This window comes from Tetranychus urticae, chromosome 1, assembly GCF_039701765.1.
Source record: "Tetranychus urticae isolate SD_2017Ah chromosome 1, NJAU_TeUrti_SD_1.0, whole genome shotgun sequence".
Lineage (NCBI taxonomy): Eukaryota > Metazoa > Arthropoda > Arachnida > Trombidiformes > Tetranychidae > Tetranychus > Tetranychus urticae.
Window position 1 is genome coordinate 20,009,423 of NC_142958.1, and position 20,844 is coordinate 20,030,266.

Below are 20,844 nucleotides of genomic sequence, written 5' to 3' on the forward strand. Positions count from 1 at the left end.
GCGAAACAATGATCAATAAAATTAATTTGGAACGGATTTCAGAATCATATAGTCCATACAAAATTGATTTAACTTTATTTAAATTGTACAACGTTCAGCATATACAATCAAAAGATATTTTGTTTGATATTTTTTCAATTAAAATAAAACTCTTCGTCATTTAGTTGTCTTTAGATTGAGTTTTATTTTTAGCATTCAACAAAATATTATAAGGGATAAAAATTGATCAGTAATCAAATTAGAAACATTTGATTATTTCAAAAGTAAGTGAAAGCTTGTCAGTTTGATGAATTACAAGAAATGATTCAATTGGACATAAAACCATAAACATGATATAATTTGAATCAACTAGAATTAGCAATGAATTAGATTGTCAGGATTTCATCTTTAGGATACAGTTTATTACATTAGAAACACAGTTGAGCATAGAAAATCTTTAGTATCAATTTCAATCAGTGATTTCAATTTTTCTTAGCTTTGTTAGCATTTTGAGCGATTTAATTTACACTGCATTAAAATTGCGATAAGTTAAGAATTTAAAATCGTGTCATTTAAATCAGAACTTGATCAATGAGCTTGAAATCTGATTATTCAAATAATTTGAAGAAACTTAAATCAACCAGGATTAATGTGGAAACTAAGAAGTATTGTACATTTAAATCAAGTAAAATGATATTCAAAGTAAATGCAATTGAAAAATCAAGGCAAGTCTTAAAATAACTAGTCACAGCAATTAGATGTGAAAAAAGCTAAAATATGGTTAGAAATGAAATCCAAATGTGAATTTTACAAAGTATTGAATGGCTTAACTAAAAATTGATTTTTTTTTGATTTTTCATAGATTTCGGTTTTGATAAAACACTAGAAAATAATAATTGTTGTGAATAATTTTATAAGGTAAAATAATTCGTTTCCGCAAAATTAGCGAAAAATTGGATTGGTAACCAGCGAACTGATTATTGCACATTTGTATGGAGTCCAAGTTTCATAAAGAATAAGTTATACAAGTAGAAATGAAGAGGCTGGAACCAAATGAAAGAGGGAAGAGATCAGGTGATGATCTAATCTGAACATGATGAATTCCAGGGTTGGCTTGAAGCAAGTCTTGTGGGAAAGATACCTTTCAAAGGCTTTGATGTTATTTTAAGAAATACAGAAACATTGGCTAAAAAGATATCTTTCTTTAGTGCTAAGATTCATTTTGAGTCAGTTTCCATCGCGTATGAACATTTCAAGTCGATAATGGATAGTTGCAATTTAATTGGTTAACCTCATTTCGATGTCACCATTTCTTTCACTTTCTAATGATTTTCGCATATCCTATGAAAAGAAGAAAAGAATTAATCATTCAATAGGAATAAAAGTAAAAATCAATTTTGACTGTTGCTAAGTGACTTTGTTCAATTATAGTCCAATAATAATAATATTTCAAAAGATACCAAAAGTCTTTCTGGTGAATGTAATAAACAAATTCATCGAAAAGTACTCAATCAACATCACTGATTAATGCAATTGATACATTAATGAACAATCAAATTATAATGTTGGGCTTGGTTTTGGAATAATCCGAGTCTTAATTTGATATTGCGAACTACGATTGAAAGTCATTTAGAAAAAATATGAATTGAATTCAACTTCGAAGGTTCTTTTAAAACATGAAGACAGAAAGGGAATACAAAGAAATTGAGAAAAAATATCTTTAATTTAGAGAACTTCAACAATTGTCAATCTTTAGATCATTATTTTTTTATTGATGTAAGCCCAATTCCTGATGATTTGTGCTGATTTGGATAGCTTTGTACAGGTAGTTAGGCCATTAGAAATGTAGTAAAAAAGATGAAACAAATTGTTTAAGTTCTATGAGATGTATCTATGATACTCTGAAATTTCGTTGTTTTTGAAGCAATTTTAAGGTGACATCGGGATGTTTTGGTAAACAGTTGAGGTAATTTAACGTACCTCGTTGGTCAAAATAATTATTCGATCCTCAACTTTAGGCTCTAATCGACATAATCCCATGTCACGGTGATTGTGATCAGGTGAAGGTGATCCAAATGGTGTTTGATTTTCAATCATCAAACCATTATTATTGTCAGTTGATCCATTTGTATTATTACTAATATCTTTGTTATTACTAATGCCGTTATTATTGTTAAGAGGCACTGTTGGTGCATCAAGGCTCATTTTGAATGATACAGTAGTGTGGCTCTTCGATGCGGCAACAAATTTTTGCAAATGGCGAGATGGACGCCGTAAGCGAGTTGTTACAGCACTCATTGACGCAAAATGATTCTGAATGGCTGTACACAGTTCAGGGCATTCCTCTTCTGGTACTAAAACTTCACATTCTTTAAGACAATTGTAGCCATCCTTTCCTTGGTAAAGGTAAGCTTTGGTGCAAAGACGATAATGCTTTTTCAAATCTATATATTCGTCTCCAATTTTAATATAATTAGGATCAATACGGTGACCAGGAGGTTTGGTTGGATCAAATGCAAATCGGATACCAGAGACTTGTGGAAATCTTCCCTCTAATTTAGGCCATTGTGAGACACCATTTTCCAAAGCTTTCCAGATAACCTCACCGCTAGCTGAAAGTACAATCATGGGATCCATAATAGGCATAATGTGAACCAAATCTTTGAGCTTGAAATCACCTTTAGGATGAATTTGGTCACTTCGAAGAGTCCCTGAGTTTAGTATGGCTACATCTGAAAGAGTTGAAGAGAGCATGATGTCTGCGAAAAAATTTCCTAAATTTGTTTCCTGGTTACGAATACTTGAAAATCTTCCATCCAAGTCACAGTAAAAATGTCCCAAAATCATGTCCATTTTACCTTCAATTATGTCGGAAAACTTTTCAATTTGTGCTTTAAGTGTCGCATCCTCGGTGAAGTTAGATGATCGTATCTCCACTTCCTTTATATCAATGCCAACCGGAAGGTTTCCATCTTCATAAAAGGTTAATTTTATATTTGAAAACTGACGGAAATCAGTTCCACTTTTAACAATTAATTTATCGTTTACCGATCTTATATCGAAAACATGATCATGGCCTCCTAAGATGATATCAATATCATTTACATTGGCAGCTAATCTTGAATCATTTGGAAATCTCATATGAGTTAAAGCAATAACATAGTCTACCTTTTCCTGTAAAACAAAAAAGAAAGATAATATTTAGATTTTATCATGTAGTCTTTAGATTAGGATAACAAATTAATCGAGAAAAAAGGAGAATTATAATTACCTCTTCTTTAAGGTATTTTGCTAATTTTTGTCCTTCTGAAACATAATCAACATAAATTACATCTTCTCTATCAATAGTAGACAAAGTTGCTAACCATTCTTCCTCGACAAGACCAATAAGACCAAACTAAATAATATAAAGAAAAAAAAAGAAGCAATAAGATATTAAATTAAATTGGTTAGGGATGCAAAAAGATATCTTTGTATTGCATACATCTAAAGAGCAAATAGACGATGAATGGAAGTTTCAAGACAGCAGAAAAAGAAGGAAAAAAGCACGATCTGAAATGCCTGTGTTGTTTGGAAGAAAAAGATTTTTCTTTTGATGATGAACTTGAATGAAGTTCTCCTTTTTGATAACTAAACCTTGAGTCTTGGATAGATAAGAAAAACCTAAAAGTTTTTCCATCATAATGTTGACAGCGAGAATGGATTACAGTATCAGTCGAGGAAAGAAGATATAAGATGAAAAAAGATAGACGAATGCAGAAAGGGAGATAAAATAGAAAGACAGAAGTATTAGATCTGATGAGATTGAATAGCTAGTTATAGTCAGCATAAGCATGAGCAACGGAAATAGTCTCACAGTGCGATATTAAGTCTATCATTCCAACACACGCAAAGCATTGATAGGATACAAGGTCAATTTGGAACAAAGAATATCTTAACACAAATGCTTGAACAGAAAGATGCTCTATCCATGGGATAAGCATATATTTTTTGTACCTAAGCTACCTAATTGTATCACTGTGATGATTATGCGCCAGGCAATGATGAAGGTTAAATTTTTTCTGACATCTAGACGTGAAACCAGTTAATTTAAGGTGATGTTTAATTTGAGCTAATCAGCAATTAGCTTAAGATATTATTCTCATACTAAAATTGTTACTCCAACTCTTGATGTTAACAAATCTGAATGATTCAACGGAAATTGTGTAGATATAGAGTGAAGGAAAATAATGTATTTCTAAGGTTTAATGATTTGTTGATAGATTAATGATATTGATGATTTATCGATGTTATGATAAGGACAAAGGAAAGTGATATTTGTCATTTTTTACCAGTGGAAAATACATAAACAACATCACCCTATTGAATTAGATAACTAAAGCTAACTATTAATTTATCGCATTATTAAAAGAGATAATCAAATCTCGTAATGTATACCTTTTTGCCAGCCTTTTCTATGATATGTGTAATTTGTGCGCCTCCGAGTGGTTTTCCCGTTTCAACGTCAGTTACATTACTCATTAGCCATGGGAAGGTTGTCCTTTTGATAAAGGCCTCTAAGTTATCAACACCGAAATCTACATGAGAGCAAAATTGATGTAAAAAAGATATAAGTTAAGAGAAAATAACATTAATCAGGTGAGTGGTGGTGAAAGATCAGATAATCAGAAGTGAGATGGTAGAGAAAGAAAAGGAGAAGTTGAAGAAATGTAATCGAAGAGAATAACATGAATTGATTTACAATGAAAGAAGCTGACAATTTGTTGACACTTCATCGTAGGGCCTTGACAACAATAAAAGAAGTGCACAAGGACTTAAATAAGCGCATGGCAGAGCTATCAAAAATCAAAATATAAATTAACATTGAGAAGGTTGAAGAGAAGGGCTGAATATTCAAAGAATTATGATTGAAGAGAGAGAGAAACAAAGGAAAATATTCGCTAAATGACTATAAAAATATGGATGATCCAAGACTTTTGCATGAAAGAGTTTCAATGACCACAATAAAGCTTGAAATGTAATTTTTTCAGTCTGGATATCTTTTTAGCAATAGAAGAAATTTAACCATTCGTAAAATGAACTGCTTGACAACATTGATAAAAAACTTATATTTGATTTTGAAAGAAGATGACTTCTATTCCTCTTCAGTCCAATAATTTAGCTCTAATAAGTAAAAAACAGCTGAAACTAAGGATTAACATAAATGCAAACTAGATATAGCGTTAAATTAACGTTGTTAGGCTCAAAAGACGTAGGCGTCTAAAATGACAAGGAAATGTCTTGCAATGCATCATCAATCAATGGATACATCGAATGATTTTGGATCTCACACCAATAAAGACGTTTTCTTGACATATTCTCACCGAAATCATGATTTCCAAGAACAGCACAATCAACGCGACACTCGTTTAAAACAGGTATCATTTGTTCCCCCTTGGTAAAGGTACTCACTGAAAGATTAGAATAAGAAATGAAAAAGAAAATTAGAATATTTTAAGATTAGGATAACATGACAATCAAATGGCGAATAATCAGCTGGTAAGATGAAAACATACTTATTGAAGGAGCAACACAATCACCACTGAACAAAACCATAGTGTTTGAGTCTACTAATGATAATATAGCAGTTTTAAATCGAGAGGCACCCCCACAAGGTTCAGTTGTTCGAGGCTCGACATTATAAACGTCATTGAAATGCAATATTCGTACTTTGCAAGGTCCAGAAGTCGACACAGAAGACATCACAGAGAGAGTGATTGCACAGTATATTTATCCTGATAAGTTGGTGTAGAGGCACAGTGTGATGAGAAAAGGATTTAGAGCAACACAAACATTAGCTGGACAAAGTTAAACAAGATGCGAAAAAGAGATTAAATTAGCTGGTTAATAAGCTTAGGATAATGTAAGTAGGAGACTTAAGTTATTGGTATATTAAAAAGATCTATTACGTTATATTATTAAAGATTTACCTCGTTAATCAAAGGCATACATACAACTTACACAGAGAGAGAAAGTCAAATAAAGGGAAAAGATAGAAAAAAAGGAAAGGAGAAACAGTTCAGAGAGAAAATATCAATTGATAGGCATTTACAGCAAATTTTAGATAGGCTGGTGATTGAGAAAAATTAATGGATGAATAGAATCAAATTATTGATTGAAATTGAAACACAAATGTTATAAAAAAGAATATTTGAGCTATTAATAGAATAAAAGATGAAACAATTTAATGTTTAAAAACAACGATGATGGTATATTGAACTGTTTACAAAATGCGACAACCGTTATCTAATGGAATACAAAATTTGCTTTAATAAACCAGTCACTTGAAGATGTCTTTAATAGGGTTGTTAATGGGTTAACAACAAGAGTAAACAGGAGACACACAATTTGACAATTAAAACATGTAATCAAACTAGAGAAGGAGTTAAATTTTACAATAGGAATACTGGTAACACCAACAGATGAGTTTTTGTTATGAGCATGAAAAGATACCAAAGAGCTTTCTTTCTCACTCAAACTCACACAACTCTCTTAAACATACACTCACTTTACCTCTGTCTTTTACCTCTGTCTTTTTCTCTTCTCTTTCTTTCCTCCTTTCTTCTTCAATCAAACACTTTATTATTATTATTAGCCGATCTCGATAAAAAGATAATCTCGTATCAATGAGATCAAATAGTCATGAATTGTGTCAGAGTATATTGAAAACATGGTAAAAAACTTGATATTGGATACAAGATTGAATTACATCATTGTTTCCCTCACGATTTACGGTTAACTAAAGTTGATTAATGTTACATTGATTTACCAGAGTTACCACCAATTTAATAACCATTGGTTAATAGATTCTAGAAATTAACTTCAAACAGTATCACATTGAACTTTTAATCAACCCATTAGATATCAGATTTGGATAGGAATCAAGGAAAAAGATGGAACACAAAATGATGGAATAATTGTCGAAAGATAAAGTTGTTATTGAATGGCGATAACAATCTGTATTGATAGATATAATAAAATCTTACCTGATGATGATAATCAAAAAAAGATGAGAGTGAAATCAAGATTTATCCAGATTAAACAACAAGACTTGTTATGCTTTGTAAGCTTAACAATGATGAAGATACAGATATTAATCTATTGAGAAGTTGATTGAATTGAAATTTAAAGCTGATGTTGATGAGGCTGATATTAACCTTGAAACCGTTCAATAACTTAAGCCTTTCAATGTTACCACAATTACAATTTACTGATAAATGAGTTGTGATTGGATTCAATTGTCGACTGATTCAACTTATCTAAAGCTTATGTCAAAGGTTTGATTTAAGGATGACTTTCGGGTTTTTGATGAACCAAGCCAAACCTTAAACTTGTAATTACATGTGTTACTTAAATGATGGCCTAAACTGGTTTTGTTACATCATTCAAATTAAATTGTGGCCGATTGTTGAGATTCCAATCAACATACAAATCTCGCAAATGGTGAAAGCAAACGTTAACCACTTTTCCAGCTGGATCAATTGGACATAACTAATGAACCTGAAGATGGTGATGAAAAACGCAACATTATTTCATGATTTAATGCCTGGAAGGTGTAATAATCAGTTATTTCTGTTGAATGTTTCTTAAGTGTCAACAATTGTCTTCATCGTTATGATTGCTTTTTGTTGTTACTGGCGATGATTGTGACAATAAAAAGGGTAAATTAAATTAACCTTAAACTTGAATAGAGTCCTTGAAATGTCAGTGCCAATTGAAATAATGATAATAAAATTACTAAATAATAAATGTGATTACAATTGATTAATTCAAACACTAAAAATATATAAACAAACTCAATGACAATATATTCAAATGGGTTTAGACCTTGATATTTTAAGTGCTCATCAAAATGTAATATACAGAGGCGCCATTAAGTTGTTATTAAAGTGCTGATTGTTTCTTGTTTTGATTATTGGTACCTTAACATTGAAAGGTGAAAAATGGCAATTGGTGGACACTTGACCGAGCAACATTGACAGGTTAGTTCATAGTTTTAAGCTTGAAATTTTTTAGATTCAACTTGTGATTGGATCATTTTGTCAGTTCATTTTTTTCCGTAAATTAAATGAAGACTGACTATTTAAGATGATAATTATGAGGAAGAAGAAGGTAAAGATGAAAGATGCGGTAAAAATGTGATAGGATGCCAAATGTACAGAAAAATATGTGTCAAGATTATTTTGAAATGAGATGTAAACTATTGTGGTGAGGTTGATATAAGAAACACTTTCTTTATTGTATCTAGGAACTATGAGTATAACCTTAGGCTGATTATTTTAAGGCATTTTAATTGGAATCAGATCAATTTGTTTAACAATGATAAATAGCTGAGTTGAATTATCTCTTTGAAGCCATCTTTGAAGGTTTTCTGGTGGACACCATCAAGACAGTTGAGAGTTCAGTTCGTTTATGATCCAATTTGTTTTCCGTTACTTTCTTCGGTCCATGGGGCATCTTGACTCGGCTTTTAAAACTCAGTGAGAGTAGAAATAGAACAATTAAGACGAAGAAAAATTGAGCAAAATTAGTTAAATAATTTCTTGTTTCCCGACTTGAACGTGACGATGAACTTGGAACGCCATCAATGGTAATATTAAGATATTCATTAGAAGTGATGAATTTGGGCGCAAATTTTATATTCTCATTGGATCCAACCGAAAAGGTTACAGGCCAGGTTCCTCTTCTTCTTTTGCCGAGATTACAGGTTAAAATGAATGATTTTTTGAGAGACTGGGTGACAATAGATTTGGTTGTTGAAACACATGGATTACCAGCAACAAATACGATAAACTCGTATCCTTTAAGGACTGCTGTGTCTGCCAAATCTTCATAAAAATCTATTGAAACAGTGAACTGAACAATTGGAGAGTTTAAAATGATAAGATCTGGAAAGATCGAGACTAGTTTCAAGCATTTCTCAATGGTTATAAATTTGTCGACATTTTGAGGATCAAACTCTTCTGGATTGGTAAAATTGTCATTGGATTGACATGTTGATTCAAAAACTGCAACAGCCCAGCCACAATGGAAATAATAACCAAATAAAATACAGGATAAACAATTAGTTAAATAGGCGCACTTCATTATTTTATAAGATACCATGAAGTTAGGGTAGGGTGAGTGTACTTCGATGGTTCCTTCATTGGGATTAAGAAATGGTGGGAAAGATTTATTTAAAGGACTTGCATAAGGCATAATATTTCCCAGAAAATCACAGTTCCATTCATCAGGAAAAAATGGAGCAGTTTGAAGAAAACATTTTTGAACACTAAAATCGGCATTCACTTTGATTACGACGTATGCGTGTACAGGAAAGGTGAGATAAACAAAAGTCAGGCCTGTTGGCCTGTCTGATGACCAGTAAGAAAATGAAAGACTTTCTTTTGCACTGGGGACAACTGACAGATTGGCATTACAGAAATCAAAATTGGAAGCATCGTTTGAGATATTTGTCATAGAATTGGCAGAACAACCAGGAGAAAATAATGTCGATGATAAAGTAGATTCTAAGCTAGGTCCAGTTCCTGAAACACACTGTCGCCTTGCTTCATTAAACTTGACAAAATCCAACGGTAAAACAATCAGTTTATCTTCGGCTAGATAAGCACTCAACAGTCTTTTGTTTTTTATATCATCAGGTTCAATTACTAATGAATGTACAAACCCCGTAGACTTTAAGAAAGAGTCGGAAATCCAAATTTCGACGAATGATTTGAGGGAAAATTTTGTACACAATCGAGCAACAAACATTTGATGCGATCCATCAAGAGTGCGAGCACCGGCTATGTAAGAGTAATTTGAAATGGTTGTTCCGTAAGAAATGATAAAACGGTCCAGCTTGGAAAATAAATTTGCAGCAAATGATATTGAATCAAGATGTTGAAGCTGTTTATTGTTCATATCTAGTTTGTAACGCCTAATCAGATCAATTGAGTTCGGTGATGGACTTGGTTTGTTTCCATCAATGAAACGATAAGTGAGAAAAATATCACTTCCAAGTATTACAAGTCGGTAATCTGGTTCAATTGTTGGAACAAAACTGTGTTCGATTGTTAACTGGGAAGTTGATGTCGAAGCTTGGCTTAGGAAATAAATAGTATTTTCATGATAGGCCAAAAATTTTGACTCAACCAACCAAAATATGATTGATTCGCCATTATCATCGGGACTTAAATTAAACAGATGACTGACGATAAAGCCACTTTTGTTGTGGATATGACTTGTAAAGTAGAGACAAGTCTGTACGCCACAAGGAACTGGTTTAGGACGTAAAAATGGTTCATATGAATTAAATAGTCCATAGGCCATTGAAATAATAGTCCAAAAGATGAAGGCCCCTAAAAGCATACAAAATGAAAGATTGTTAAAATTTCTCCGTAAAAATTGCTCTGATGGATCATAAAAAGGTTAAAGTTTGGGTTGAAATTAAAATAAACATTTAAAATTTCTTTAACCTTCCGAATCAATAAGAAAATGTTTGCTTATTTAGACAACCAAAGCAAAGAATCCTATTAACGAATCCGGACAAAACATCAATACTGGTTGGTCAATTGTTCAAGAACAGAGAAAGTGATTAAGATTTCTCCAAAAATAAAAGATATAACATACCTTTCTTTAGGAATTAGTGATTGAATATGACAAGAGAATCGGATGAGATTTGATTATTCAATTCAATGTATTTGTTAAATTTTGTTATGTTGATGACACGAGATGATATTAAAGGTGGTATGAATGATGAATGAAGTAAAAAAGCTTGATTGACAATTTTTTCACAATACTTTTTTTATAAATTGAAAACTAGATAAAATGGACTAATATTGAATCTTCAGGACCAATTGTTTTTCACAAAAATAATTTGAACAAATTTAACAGCTGTTTAGATTGTCAATTGCAGTTGAGTATATTGATTTTGAGAGAATTCTTTGTGTAATTAATTATTGTATTTCCAATTGTTCCATTCGATGCTCTTAAAACGATTGACAGTCTTCTCAGAGTAAAAAATTATCACACTTCATTCTGACGGAGCTTGAGCATAGTGTAGAATGTCCAATTTTTGAGATCAATGACCATCAAATAAACCTGTTCAAAGAAGAAACTAAATTAATAAGTATTTGAATTTAACTAATTTTGATTAAATGTTGAACATACATAGCTGATTGCCTGATTGGGAACCAAATCACGATGCAAGGCACGATCCTCTGGCTGCGTTTTCATCGTTAGAATCAGAGTCATCTATAAATATTTCAATAATATTGGACCAAATAAGTGATTAAGTCTTTGTATTTATACAAAGGTATTAAGTATGAAATATAATTAAATTTACCTCCACCGTTATTCCTCAAGAAGGTCCAAATTATTTGTTCGCCAGCGGTTAATAAATATCTCTTTTTATCCTTAGATCGTTCCTTCATATTTGTACAAATGCGCTGAAAAGATTAAGAATTAAATTAATAGAAGAAGATATCAAAATTGATGAATAATTACATTCTTGATTCCAACAAGAGGCACTGGCCATACATCAGAGAAAGGTACAAAAATTTTGATAGAATCTTCAAGACCACTTGCGGCTATAACAGGATAGGTTGGATGCAATTCAATACAGTTAACCTTAAAATATATTTGAATAAATCAACAATTAAATACAAGTGAATACAGATTGGTGAAAAATTACATACTGCTCCAACCATATCTGACGAAATTGACATAACAATGTGTTGAGACTTTCTCTCCCAGCCGTAAATGAAGCCATCATCTGACCCACTGAGCACAAAATCATCACCAAACCAAGAACACGATTTAATGGTTTCAGAATTACGATGTCCTTGAAATTTACCTTCCACTAGATAAAATAAAATAAATTAGCAATCAATTTCAAAAGACCGATAGCTGTTTGTTTGAAAAATGAGATGGACTGAATAATATTGACTTACTTTCACCACTTTTTACATCAAATACGTACAAATCTTCATCATTGTAGGACATTAACATTTTAGACCCTGTACTATTATAGACAGCACTTGTTACATAATGCATTGAATTTTCTAGTTCTGGGGGGAATAACTGCATTACAGGAGTTGGACATGGTATATCTGAGCCCGGTAATCCAGGTGCATCTTCATCACCCAGACCATAATGAGCAGCAGATGCTTCATCCTCTGTTGGCTAAAATTGAGATTAAAATGATTATTCATGATTTTGGCCTGGTTTTTTTGCACTTACTTTTCTTAAAAATCTTCTATCAAATATATAAGCTTTGGGACTACGACCAGATACAACGAAATAATTAGGAGTGAAGATCATATTACAGTTAATGGAATAGAGAGGAACTGGACGTGTTGTGCTTGGATTCCTGAAATGAAATTTGAATGGATTAACAATCACTTTTGTTGAATTTAAAAATATGCTAACCTTAAAACAAGCAGGAAAGTAGGTCTATTAGACCTCAAATCAATCTCATAAACAGATGCGTCTTCCCCGCAAGATAATACAGTATTTGGATCCGAAAAAGTTAGCTAAATTTGAGAAAATATAAAGTGATTAATTTTAACTATCAGCAATAATAAGCATGAATTTACAGAAAATGATAGGAAAAACAAATAGAATCAGACACTAAACTGATAAAAAGTAGTAAATTAACTTCTTAATAAATAATTTGAATGAGCTCAGCCTATGAAAAAGCTAATGAAACATAAGGTTAGATCAAATCAGACGCAATCAACAGCAAATGAATGACTTAATGAGTTTATTTTACCCTGTGGCTAGCAGATAAATGGCAGGCAATCAACCTCGATGAGTCAGGATTATTAACATCACAAATTCTGATTTGACCATCACGGCCACTAGTAACTATGCGTGCATTGTCGAGACACCAACGACAGTTGAAAATGTTTGATGTATGACCTAAAAGAGACATTAAAAGAAGAATAACAAAGAGAAATGAGAATGTTGAATGGTTGGAATTGAATTTTGTATAGTTTACCAGAGGAATAGGATTGAGTTAATTTAGATTTTTCCCAGTCCCAGATTTTAATTTTACGGTCATCACTTCCACTGCAAAGAAGATTTCCTGAACTATTGAAATTTAAACAATTGACGCAGCCTAAATAAATAAAATTAAAACCAAGCAATGAAAGATAAATAATAATCATGTGTGTTATCTAATTGTTTTTAAACTAAGACACTGAAATTTACGCACCCGAATGACCCTCAAGTTCATGAGTTTTAACCATTCTTTGAAGAAAATATTGTGATTCGTATGCATATTTACGAAACCAATATGGACTGTGTGGGGTCATGTAGGGTTTCTTTTCCAATAAATCAGGTCTCTTTAGATAAGAAGCAGGGTACAAGGGACGAAATAAAATATCGTACGATTCTAAAACGAATGAAAATCTCAAGATTTTGCAATGCCAGTTTAAAAATAGTACTTACGACATTTTGGCCAATTTCTCGAGCTATGAATTGCCTGACGGAAAACCAATAAGGCTGTGGAAATGAATTGGTCCAAGGAGTTGGATCATAATGCAGGATATCCTAAACGAGAATGAAAATAGGTGATAAGGTACATGTAATAGATAATCAGAGGAAGAAAAACAAACCTGTTCATCCTCATTTTCTGTGCTCGTTGAATTACTTCTGAGACCAAGACTTGAATCACTATCTTCTGAGTTTCGAGGAGTAGGAGACTGTGATGAATCGGAATTACTCATGTTGGCAAGATAGCCTTCAACAAGGCCTTTGAACGGTAAACTTTGTAAATGTAAACGATAAAATGGTAACTAGATGTGAACAACATTAAGAATGATAAATGAAAATAGAAACACATTAAATGTTGCAACTTGAAAATATCTGATCTTCATCTAAGACTATAGATACAAATATCAGATCCACAGCAATACAGTAGCAAATCAATTTGATTGAATAGTTTCTCTGTTTAATTGGCTGTTGTAGCCTAGTTTACAGTTTAACCTAAATTCAAAATTTTCATCGTTGCTTTCAATCGACTTTGATTTCCTAAAACAATCAAAGAAGCTGAAATTAACGTCCGAAAAAATAGTCCACTGAATCCATTCTTATTGTACCAAATCATCAACGATACTGCCATCCAATTTACAGACAAATATTAAAAAGTACCAAATATTCGTGTTTTAATCATGAAATACATGTAATGTACTGAGCCAAAGTTATTTTGGAAGAACATTTTCATTATAATAAACATTAGAACAAAAAATGTAACAATGATTATTATAGCATTTATAAATGATTGATGAAGCAGAGCAAATAATTAACTAACCTTCATATCTAAAGGTGGACGATAAAGTGAAACTATTTAGGCAATAATTCAACTAGTTCATTATTAATAAATCATTTACGTCTCTAAAAATCTGTAACTGATGAGCTTTTAAACAGTGAAATAAAAATTGAAATTGTCATAAACAATGGCAATGAAAAAACTGTAAATTAGTAAACATTTGAGACAATCTTGAATTCCTTGAATCGATTCATAAAATGTTTAATGGATTAATCAAACTCATCAATCATGAAAATTAATCATTAGAGGCCATTAATAGATTTATTGGTGTTTAATTGAACTCTTATCAATAGATGAACGAAAAAACAATGAAAAAAATGAACCGGAAAATTTTCTGGTTCAAGAAGTTTTCCTGGTAATTTAGTTACAATCAAATCCGAGAGGTGGAAACACGAGTTTACCCAGTCTTTTCAACATCGTTTGAATTGCATTTTATTTAGTTTAATTTATTTTAGTTTTTTGTATATTTACATTTTAAATGTGCTTTTCTAGTTTACCTGTGATAATTTTTCTTAACCTTACAATCTGTATCAGTTATTGAAATAGTAATCTTTGTAGATGAATGCAGTTAACTCATAACTTTCAATAATTTCTTGTGTTTCAATCAATCAAATAATTGTTTCAAGTAAGCTTCAAGGAAACGATTTCATTTTTAGATTAATATTTGCAACTTCCAATAAAAATTAAGCTGCATTAATACTACCACAACAATGTTAATCAGCACTACTCGAATCACCAGGTTAACTGAAAATCGAAGTGACATGTTTTGAAGAAACTGAAATGAATGCATTTTGTGGTTAGCCATTAAAATTTACATGAGATGAATAAGTTTGATGAAAAATTATAATACTTTATACTCATAATCAGTTGTTGGATAATGTTTATTATTTGAATGTTGCCATTTCGAGTTATGAGTTAAAACTTGATGGATTTTCATTTTACATGAGGAAATCAAATACAATTGAGTCAAGGCTTCAATTTGCAAAAAACCGTTTTATTACTTTCAGTAAATAAATATTTGATTTGGATGAAAGGCATAAGGTGGAAATGATGATTGAACACACAATAAAGCTTTCCTCTCTTCAGGGTAATTTCTTGATATTGTTATACACCTTCAATCTGATTATATCCAAGATTTTTGCCTAATTTTCAGTTTAGTTTATTACTAATATATTTAATTTGTGGTTCTTCATATGTTTTAATTTAAATCTGTGGAAATGCAAAAGATAATTCAAGAATAAATACACAATTGAACAACAAAGTTTTATTTCGTTTCTGGTCGTCTGCTGATGTAATCGATAGATTGATGAAGGATTGAAGAGGGCGTTTTTGGGTGCACTTGTGCTTGGTAAGATTATATTGAATTTGAAGAGTACCGAGAAACCTATCTAACAATCTGGAGATTGTTTTGATCATTAACAGTATGATATTGCATTTACAGAATGAATATCTGCTATTTTTTGTTTGTGAAAAGACGAACATAAATAGTGAAGTCTATCAAATGTGAATTTCAATCGATGTCGGTTTATTTTTTGTAACACACAAGTGTTTGTAACAACATATTCAACATTGTGTCAGATGTGAATAACGTCTTGAAAGTCGATTCAAATTTAAGTGATGAAAATGGCCAAAATTACTTGCAAAGAGGTTTGGGAACTTGTTAAACTTTTGAGAATCGATGTTTTTTACTTTTTGGCAACTTTAAGTACTTCATTACCTGGAATCGCTCTCAACCAACTGATGCAGGATAAATATTGTATCAACAAATATTCGCAAAATGAAAGTGTCTGTTTAAACTTGGAAAATGCTGGACCTGAATTCGATACAGTCAAGAATGATGTATTGAAAGACACTACAACACTTAAAATGCATGTTACTCTAATGACAACAATACCAGCGATTATTTTATCACTCATTTTGGGTTTTTGGATGGATAAATATCCTGGTCATCTAAGGTATCTTTCTGGTGTAGCATCTTTAGCAATCGTCTGTCAAAACATTATGATTATACATCAATGTTTACACTTTGAAATGGGTAAGTAATAGATACGCGTTACTATACGGTACTTACTAAACTTACTATACTTTAGTATGTAACTCATTTGATGTTCAACATTTATTTTTTAGGCGCTGACTCATTATTATGGACGAATTTGGTTCCAGTTTTAACTGGAAGCGGAATTGTTATCACAATAGGAACATTTACTTATGCAACAAGAAAGACACCAGCCAAGTTTCGAGCTGTTAGGTTCATGATAATCGAAATTTGCTTATTTGCAAGTAAGTTATTAAGTTAATATTGTATCTTTTCAACCAAAACTCAAATGTACATGCTCAATATTAATATTAATATTAATATTTGAATTTTATTGACAGCTATGCCTATTTCAAGCCTTTTGGGAGGAGGTTTGCTTGCAGCTAAACCATGGTTTCCTAATCAGCTTCGTAACTACATTGGAGTTTATATCATTTCATCGGTATTAGCGGTTATTGCGGCTGTTTGGGTTGTGTTGTTGCTATATGACGCTGCTGATGATGAGGTTAAAACAGATGAACCTCAACCAAATGGTGATGCTTCAAGTTCTGAAAATATTGAAACCAAGAAGAAAACAGTGAAACAAATAATTTATGATATAATAAAACCAGATAACATTTTCCATGCAAGTCGCACAGTTTTCAAAAGAAGACCAAATAATGCTCATTGGTATTTGATTTCAACACTTGCGACTGGAATTATAGCAAACATTTGTTATAACGGTGATCAATACATAGGATACCAGTTTACCCAAAAAGTATATCATTGGAGTGCTGAGCAAATTGGATATTATGGGTCCATTGTCATTATTTTCCCTGCATTGGGTGCACTCATCGGTCCTCCATTATTCATTCATAAAATGAACCTTCATGATACTTCATTGGCCATAATAGGTACTGTTTCAATAATGGTCGCTTTTCTCGGCAAAGGTTTCATCCTTAGTCCAGTAGCCTACTTCTTCGCCATATTTGGATGTTTCGCTGGTGTCATATTTGTTGCCGATCGGTCAATCATTTCTCGGATGATTGAAAAAGACGAGATCGGGCAAGTTTACGCCTTTTCATCTGCTGTTGGAGGATTCGTTCCAACACTTTCATCGTTATTCTACACCACAGTGTTTACAGCTACATTGGACTACAATCCTGGTATTGCGTACATAATTACTGGCTTATTATTCACCATTCCTTTAGCTAACTATATCTTGCTCAACATAAAAAAGCAGAAATGGGATTTAGTTTTGATTGCTGAGAAGGAAACTCACGAAGAAAAAACGAATTTTCTATCAGATGAAAGATAGCAAAATCAATTCACTCAATGGACATCATTATTCATCTCACCTTTTCACGTTTTACAAGAAAACTCGCTAACAAAATCGTGATGTTCAGAAGCTAGGAGGAAATGTCTTGAAAGAATTGTGTTTCACTTTTAAACTGTGTAAAAATAACTTCGCGCCCGTCTCTTTTTCCTCATGAAGTCACCTTTCACTGTAAAAAGCTCATCAGCCATCAAAATCAAATATGAACCGTATTAATCTCGCAATTAACTGTGATCTACCGAAGCATACCTATGGATATGACTTATCGGTACAATTCAGTTTTGAATATAAAAACTCGACAATCCGATTGTTCAAATTATTTTGAAAGCATTCACGTTACTAAATTTGAACTGGAAAACAATAGAAAAATATTAAGCAATAAAGTTTAATAAATTTACCTCAATTTGTTTCAGTTTATTTTCATACACGATAAATTTGTTAAGATCTGCTTTCTGTACAAAAGCTATTCAAATTTTATTTTTTAAAAGCTGCTGGGACACGGGGTGCAATTTTGGTTCAATTATTTGCAAGGTTCGAAATGAGCAATCAAAAAATTCTGTTTCGTATAATGTATGATAATAATTCGTATAATTTGCATTGAAATAATGCTATAAACAATGTAAGAGGAGTGTCCGGTCAAGTGAATGAGTTTCGTTATTTTTCAGGTGCATCAAGTTGGACTTTGTTTTTTTGAGTTTCCTTTTCCTTTTCAGCAATCAAAACTAAATCCCATTTCTGCTTGTTTATGTTGAGCAAAATATAATTAGCTAAAGGAAAAGTCAATAGTAAACCAGCAATTATGTACACAAGACCAGGATTGTAGTCCAATGTTGCTTTAAAGGTTTCGGTGTAAAAAGTTGACGCAATTGTCGGTGCAAATCCCCCAAGAGCCGATGTAAATGCGTAAATTTGTCCAATCTCTTCTCTATGAATCATACGTGAAATGATTGACCGATCGGCAACAAATATGACACCAGCAAAAAGGCCAAGAAAGATGCCAATGTTGCCTAAGGGATTAAGGATAAGACCTTTGGTGAGGAAACCCGCCATTATTGACAATATACCAATTATGGCCACTGAACTATCATGAAAGTTCATTTTATGAATGAATAGTGGAGGGCCAATAAGTGCACCCAAAGCAGTGGGGAAAGCGAAAATCGTGTTGTAATATCCAATCTGTTCAGCACTCCAATGATATACTTTTTGGCTGAACTGGAAGCTTATAACCTGCTGACCAGTAAAACAAACTGTTGATATAAATCCAATAAATACTGATGATATTAAGTACCAATGAGCATTATTTGGTCTTCTTTTGAAAACTGTGCGACTTGCATGAAGGATATTATCAGGTTTGATTATATCATAAATTATTTGCTTCACTGTTTTCTTCTTGTTTTCATTATTTTCAGCGCTTGAAGCATCACTGTATAGGTGAGATTCATCCGTTTTAACCTCATCGTCAGCAGCGTCATATAGCATCAACATAACCCAAACTGCCGCAATAGCCGCGATTACCGATGAAACCATATAAGCTCCGATATAATTACGATGCTGATTGGGAAACCATGGTTTAGTTGAAAGTATACTTCCTCCCAAGGAACTTGAAATACCCATAGCTGTCGATAACACATTGAAGTATAAAAAATATTATTATTATCAATAATAATAAAAATAATAAACATTTATTATTAAAACTATGAGCGATGATCAAAATGATGCAACTTACTTCCAAACATGCAAATTTCGAGAATCATAAACCTAACAGCTCGAAACTTGGCTGGTGTCTTTCTTGTCGCATAAGTAAAGGTTCCTACTGAGATAATGATCCCGCTTCCAGTTAAAACTGTAGCCAAACCTGGCCATAATAATAAGTCAGCACCTAAAAAGTAAACGTTGAGCGTCAAATGAGTTGAATAACTGGAAAGCTTTCTAATCAATAACGAGTATCTATTATTATACTTACCCATTTCAAAGTGTAAACATTGATAAATAATCATGATGAATTGAAAGATGTTTGCTAAAGATGCTAAACCAAAAAGATACCTTAGATGACCAGGATATTTATCAATCCAATAACCCAAAATTAGTGATAAAATAATCGATGGTATTGTTGTCATTAGAGAGACATGATTTTTAAGTGTTGTTGTGTCTCTCAATATATCATTCTTGACTGTATCATATTCAGGTCCAGCAGTTTCCATATTTAAACAGACACTTTCATTGATTGAATATTTGTTGATACAATATTTATCCTGCATCAGTTGATTTCCAGTTACATCAGGTAATGAAGTACATAGATTTATCAAAAAGTAAAAAACATCGATTCTCAAAAGTTTAACAAGTTCCCAAACCTCTTTGCAAGTAATTTTGGCCATTTTGATCACTTTAATTGGAAGCAACTTTGAAGACTTTATTTACTCCTTATAACACAATGTTGAATGTGTTGTCACAAGCACTTGATCTTATGCAAAAAATAAACTGACATAAACTGAAATTTACATTGGATAAAATTTGCTATTTATGTGTTCGTTTACTAACAATTAAAAGATTACAGGTATCATTTCGTGAAAACATTTTTAATGCTCAAAAAACCAATCATCAGTTTATACAATAGGTTTCTCTGTACTCATTAAATTAGCAATAATTTTATCAGCACGACTGAACCAGAAGACGCCCCTTTAATCCATCCGAGTTAATCCTGAGCTTAGACGCGAAAGCTGAGGATTACTTCTGGTAGGTTGCAACATTCTGCGAATAATTTACTGAGCAAATTGACTGTCCAGGTTCATTTGATCACAAGTCAACAAAGCAAAATACAATAGCACCGATGGTTTAAATCAACTATTAATTTGTAGTCAAATAAGAAAAGTTATTATTAAATTTGGCGCCCATTTAGTATAATATTCAGTCCGGGTAAAAACTTTTTATGATTGCTACAAACTACAGATCAAAACTCACATCAAGTTACCAGATAATTATATTCAATTGAAACTCTTTGGGTTAGAGGCTTCATAATTTGAAGTAGCAATTTATGTTCAGATATTTCGAATTTCGTTCAATATCGAGCATTTCGAGACGTGAAACAGTGAAACCCTTTTGGTCATCTCATTTAACATTATTTGCTTAACTTATTGTTTTGGTTTGGCTTAATCAATGTAATCA

General features: G+C 32.1%; 4 protein-coding genes across 10 annotated transcripts; 1 reads left to right on the plus strand and 3 right to left on the minus strand.

The window, feature by feature from the left end:
- Positions 1-379: 379 nt before the first annotated feature.
- LOC107372105 (snake venom 5'-nucleotidase) lies at positions 380-7,268 on the minus strand. Of its 5 annotated transcripts, none has more exons than XM_089270398.1 (7): positions 7,005-7,268; positions 5,535-5,753; positions 5,343-5,429; positions 4,417-4,556; positions 3,251-3,376; positions 1,960-3,153; positions 380-1,320 (listed from the first exon to the last, which is right to left on the minus strand). In XM_089270398.1, the coding sequence occupies exons 2-7, from the start codon at positions 5,719-5,721 to the stop codon at positions 1,258-1,260; spliced, it is 1,797 nt and encodes a 598-aa protein (XP_089126524.1). In that variant the 5' UTR covers positions 5,722-5,753; positions 7,005-7,268; the 3' UTR covers positions 380-1,257. The 5 variants fall into 5 exon arrangements, with proteins under 5 accessions (XP_089126524.1, XP_089126523.1, XP_015795743.2 ...); XM_089270397.1 differs by lacking the exon at positions 7,005-7,268 and adding an exon at positions 5,980-6,444 and having other exon boundaries at positions 5,535-5,816; XM_015940257.3 differs by lacking the exon at positions 7,005-7,268 and adding an exon at positions 5,949-6,444.
- A 959-nt stretch (positions 7,269-8,227) lies between these two features.
- On the minus strand, positions 8,228-13,809 carry LOC107359186 (DDB1- and CUL4-associated factor 8). 3 transcript variants are annotated; one of them, XM_015925657.3, is made up of 14 exons: positions 13,620-13,809; positions 13,453-13,554; positions 13,217-13,346; positions 13,001-13,120; positions 12,773-12,921; positions 12,430-12,533; positions 12,241-12,370; positions 11,952-12,183; positions 11,697-11,860; positions 11,506-11,628; positions 11,345-11,447; positions 11,170-11,253; positions 10,630-11,100; positions 8,228-10,358 (listed from the first exon to the last, which is right to left on the minus strand). In XM_015925657.3, exons 1-12 carry the CDS (start codon positions 13,728-13,730, stop codon positions 11,198-11,200), a joined length of 1,524 nt encoding a protein of 507 aa, XP_015781143.2. In that variant the 5' UTR covers positions 13,731-13,809; the 3' UTR covers positions 8,228-10,358; positions 10,630-11,100; positions 11,170-11,197. The 3 variants fall into 3 exon arrangements, with proteins under 3 accessions (XP_015781143.2, XP_015781144.1, XP_089126522.1); XM_015925658.3 differs by having other exon boundaries at positions 13,217-13,396; XM_089270396.1 differs by lacking the exons at positions 11,345-11,447; positions 11,506-11,628; positions 11,697-11,860; ... (6 more) ...; positions 13,453-13,554; positions 13,620-13,809 and having other exon boundaries at positions 11,170-11,239.
- A 1,577-nt stretch (positions 13,810-15,386) lies between these two features.
- LOC107359309 (putative peptidoglycan muropeptide transporter SLC46) lies at positions 15,387-18,085 on the plus strand. Its single transcript, XM_015925794.3, has 3 exons — positions 15,387-16,367; positions 16,460-16,612; positions 16,709-18,085. The coding sequence occupies exons 1-3, from the start codon at positions 15,950-15,952 to the stop codon at positions 17,662-17,664; spliced, it is 1,527 nt and encodes a 508-aa protein (XP_015781280.1). The 5' UTR covers positions 15,387-15,949; the 3' UTR covers positions 17,665-18,085.
- A 31-nt stretch (positions 18,086-18,116) lies between these two features.
- LOC107359311 (putative peptidoglycan muropeptide transporter SLC46) lies at positions 18,117-20,169 on the minus strand. The gene is made up of 3 exons (XM_015925795.3): positions 19,646-20,169; positions 19,409-19,561; positions 18,117-19,298 (listed from the first exon to the last, which is right to left on the minus strand). The coding sequence occupies exons 1-3, from the start codon at positions 20,055-20,057 to the stop codon at positions 18,337-18,339; spliced, it is 1,527 nt and encodes a 508-aa protein (XP_015781281.3). The 5' UTR covers positions 20,058-20,169; the 3' UTR covers positions 18,117-18,336.
- Between the last annotated feature and the right edge of the window lie 675 nt (positions 20,170-20,844).

Excerpts from the sequence above, each read along its gene's own strand:
- LOC107372105 (XM_089270398.1), bottom strand. The coding sequence starts at position 5,721 with ATGTCTTCTGTGTCGACTTCTGGACCTTGCAAAGTACGAATATTGCAT. Across the intron at positions 5,430-5,534 it reads TTGTGTTGCTCCTTCAATAA|TGAGTACCTTTACCAAGGGG; the intron begins GTATGTTTTCAT and ends CTAATCTTTCAG. Across the intron at positions 4,557-5,342 it reads TCTTGGAAATCATGATTTCG|ATTTCGGTGTTGATAACTTA; the intron begins GTGAGAATATGT and ends GCTCTCATGTAG.
- LOC107359186 (XM_089270396.1), bottom strand. The coding sequence starts at position 10,329 with ATGGCCTATGGACTATTTAATTCATATGAACCATTTTTACGTCCTAAA.
- LOC107359309 (XM_015925794.3), top strand. The coding sequence starts at position 15,950 with ATGAAAATGGCCAAAATTACTTGCAAAGAGGTTTGGGAACTTGTTAAA. Across the intron at positions 16,368-16,459 it reads ATGTTTACACTTTGAAATGG|GCGCTGACTCATTATTATGG; the intron begins GTAAGTAATAGA and ends TTTATTTTTTAG. Across the intron at positions 16,613-16,708 it reads CGAAATTTGCTTATTTGCAA|CTATGCCTATTTCAAGCCTT; the intron begins GTAAGTTATTAA and ends TTTTATTGACAG.
- LOC107359311 (XM_015925795.3), bottom strand. The coding sequence starts at position 20,057 with ATGGCCAAAATTACTTGCAAAGAGGTTTGGGAACTTGTTAAACTTTTG. Across the intron at positions 19,562-19,645 it reads ATGTTTACACTTTGAAATGG|GTGCTGACTTATTATTATGG; the intron begins GTAAGTATAATA and ends TTTACTTTTTAG. Across the intron at positions 19,299-19,408 it reads CGAAATTTGCATGTTTGGAA|CTATGGGTATTTCAAGTTCC; the intron begins GTAAGTTGCATC and ends TGTTATCGACAG.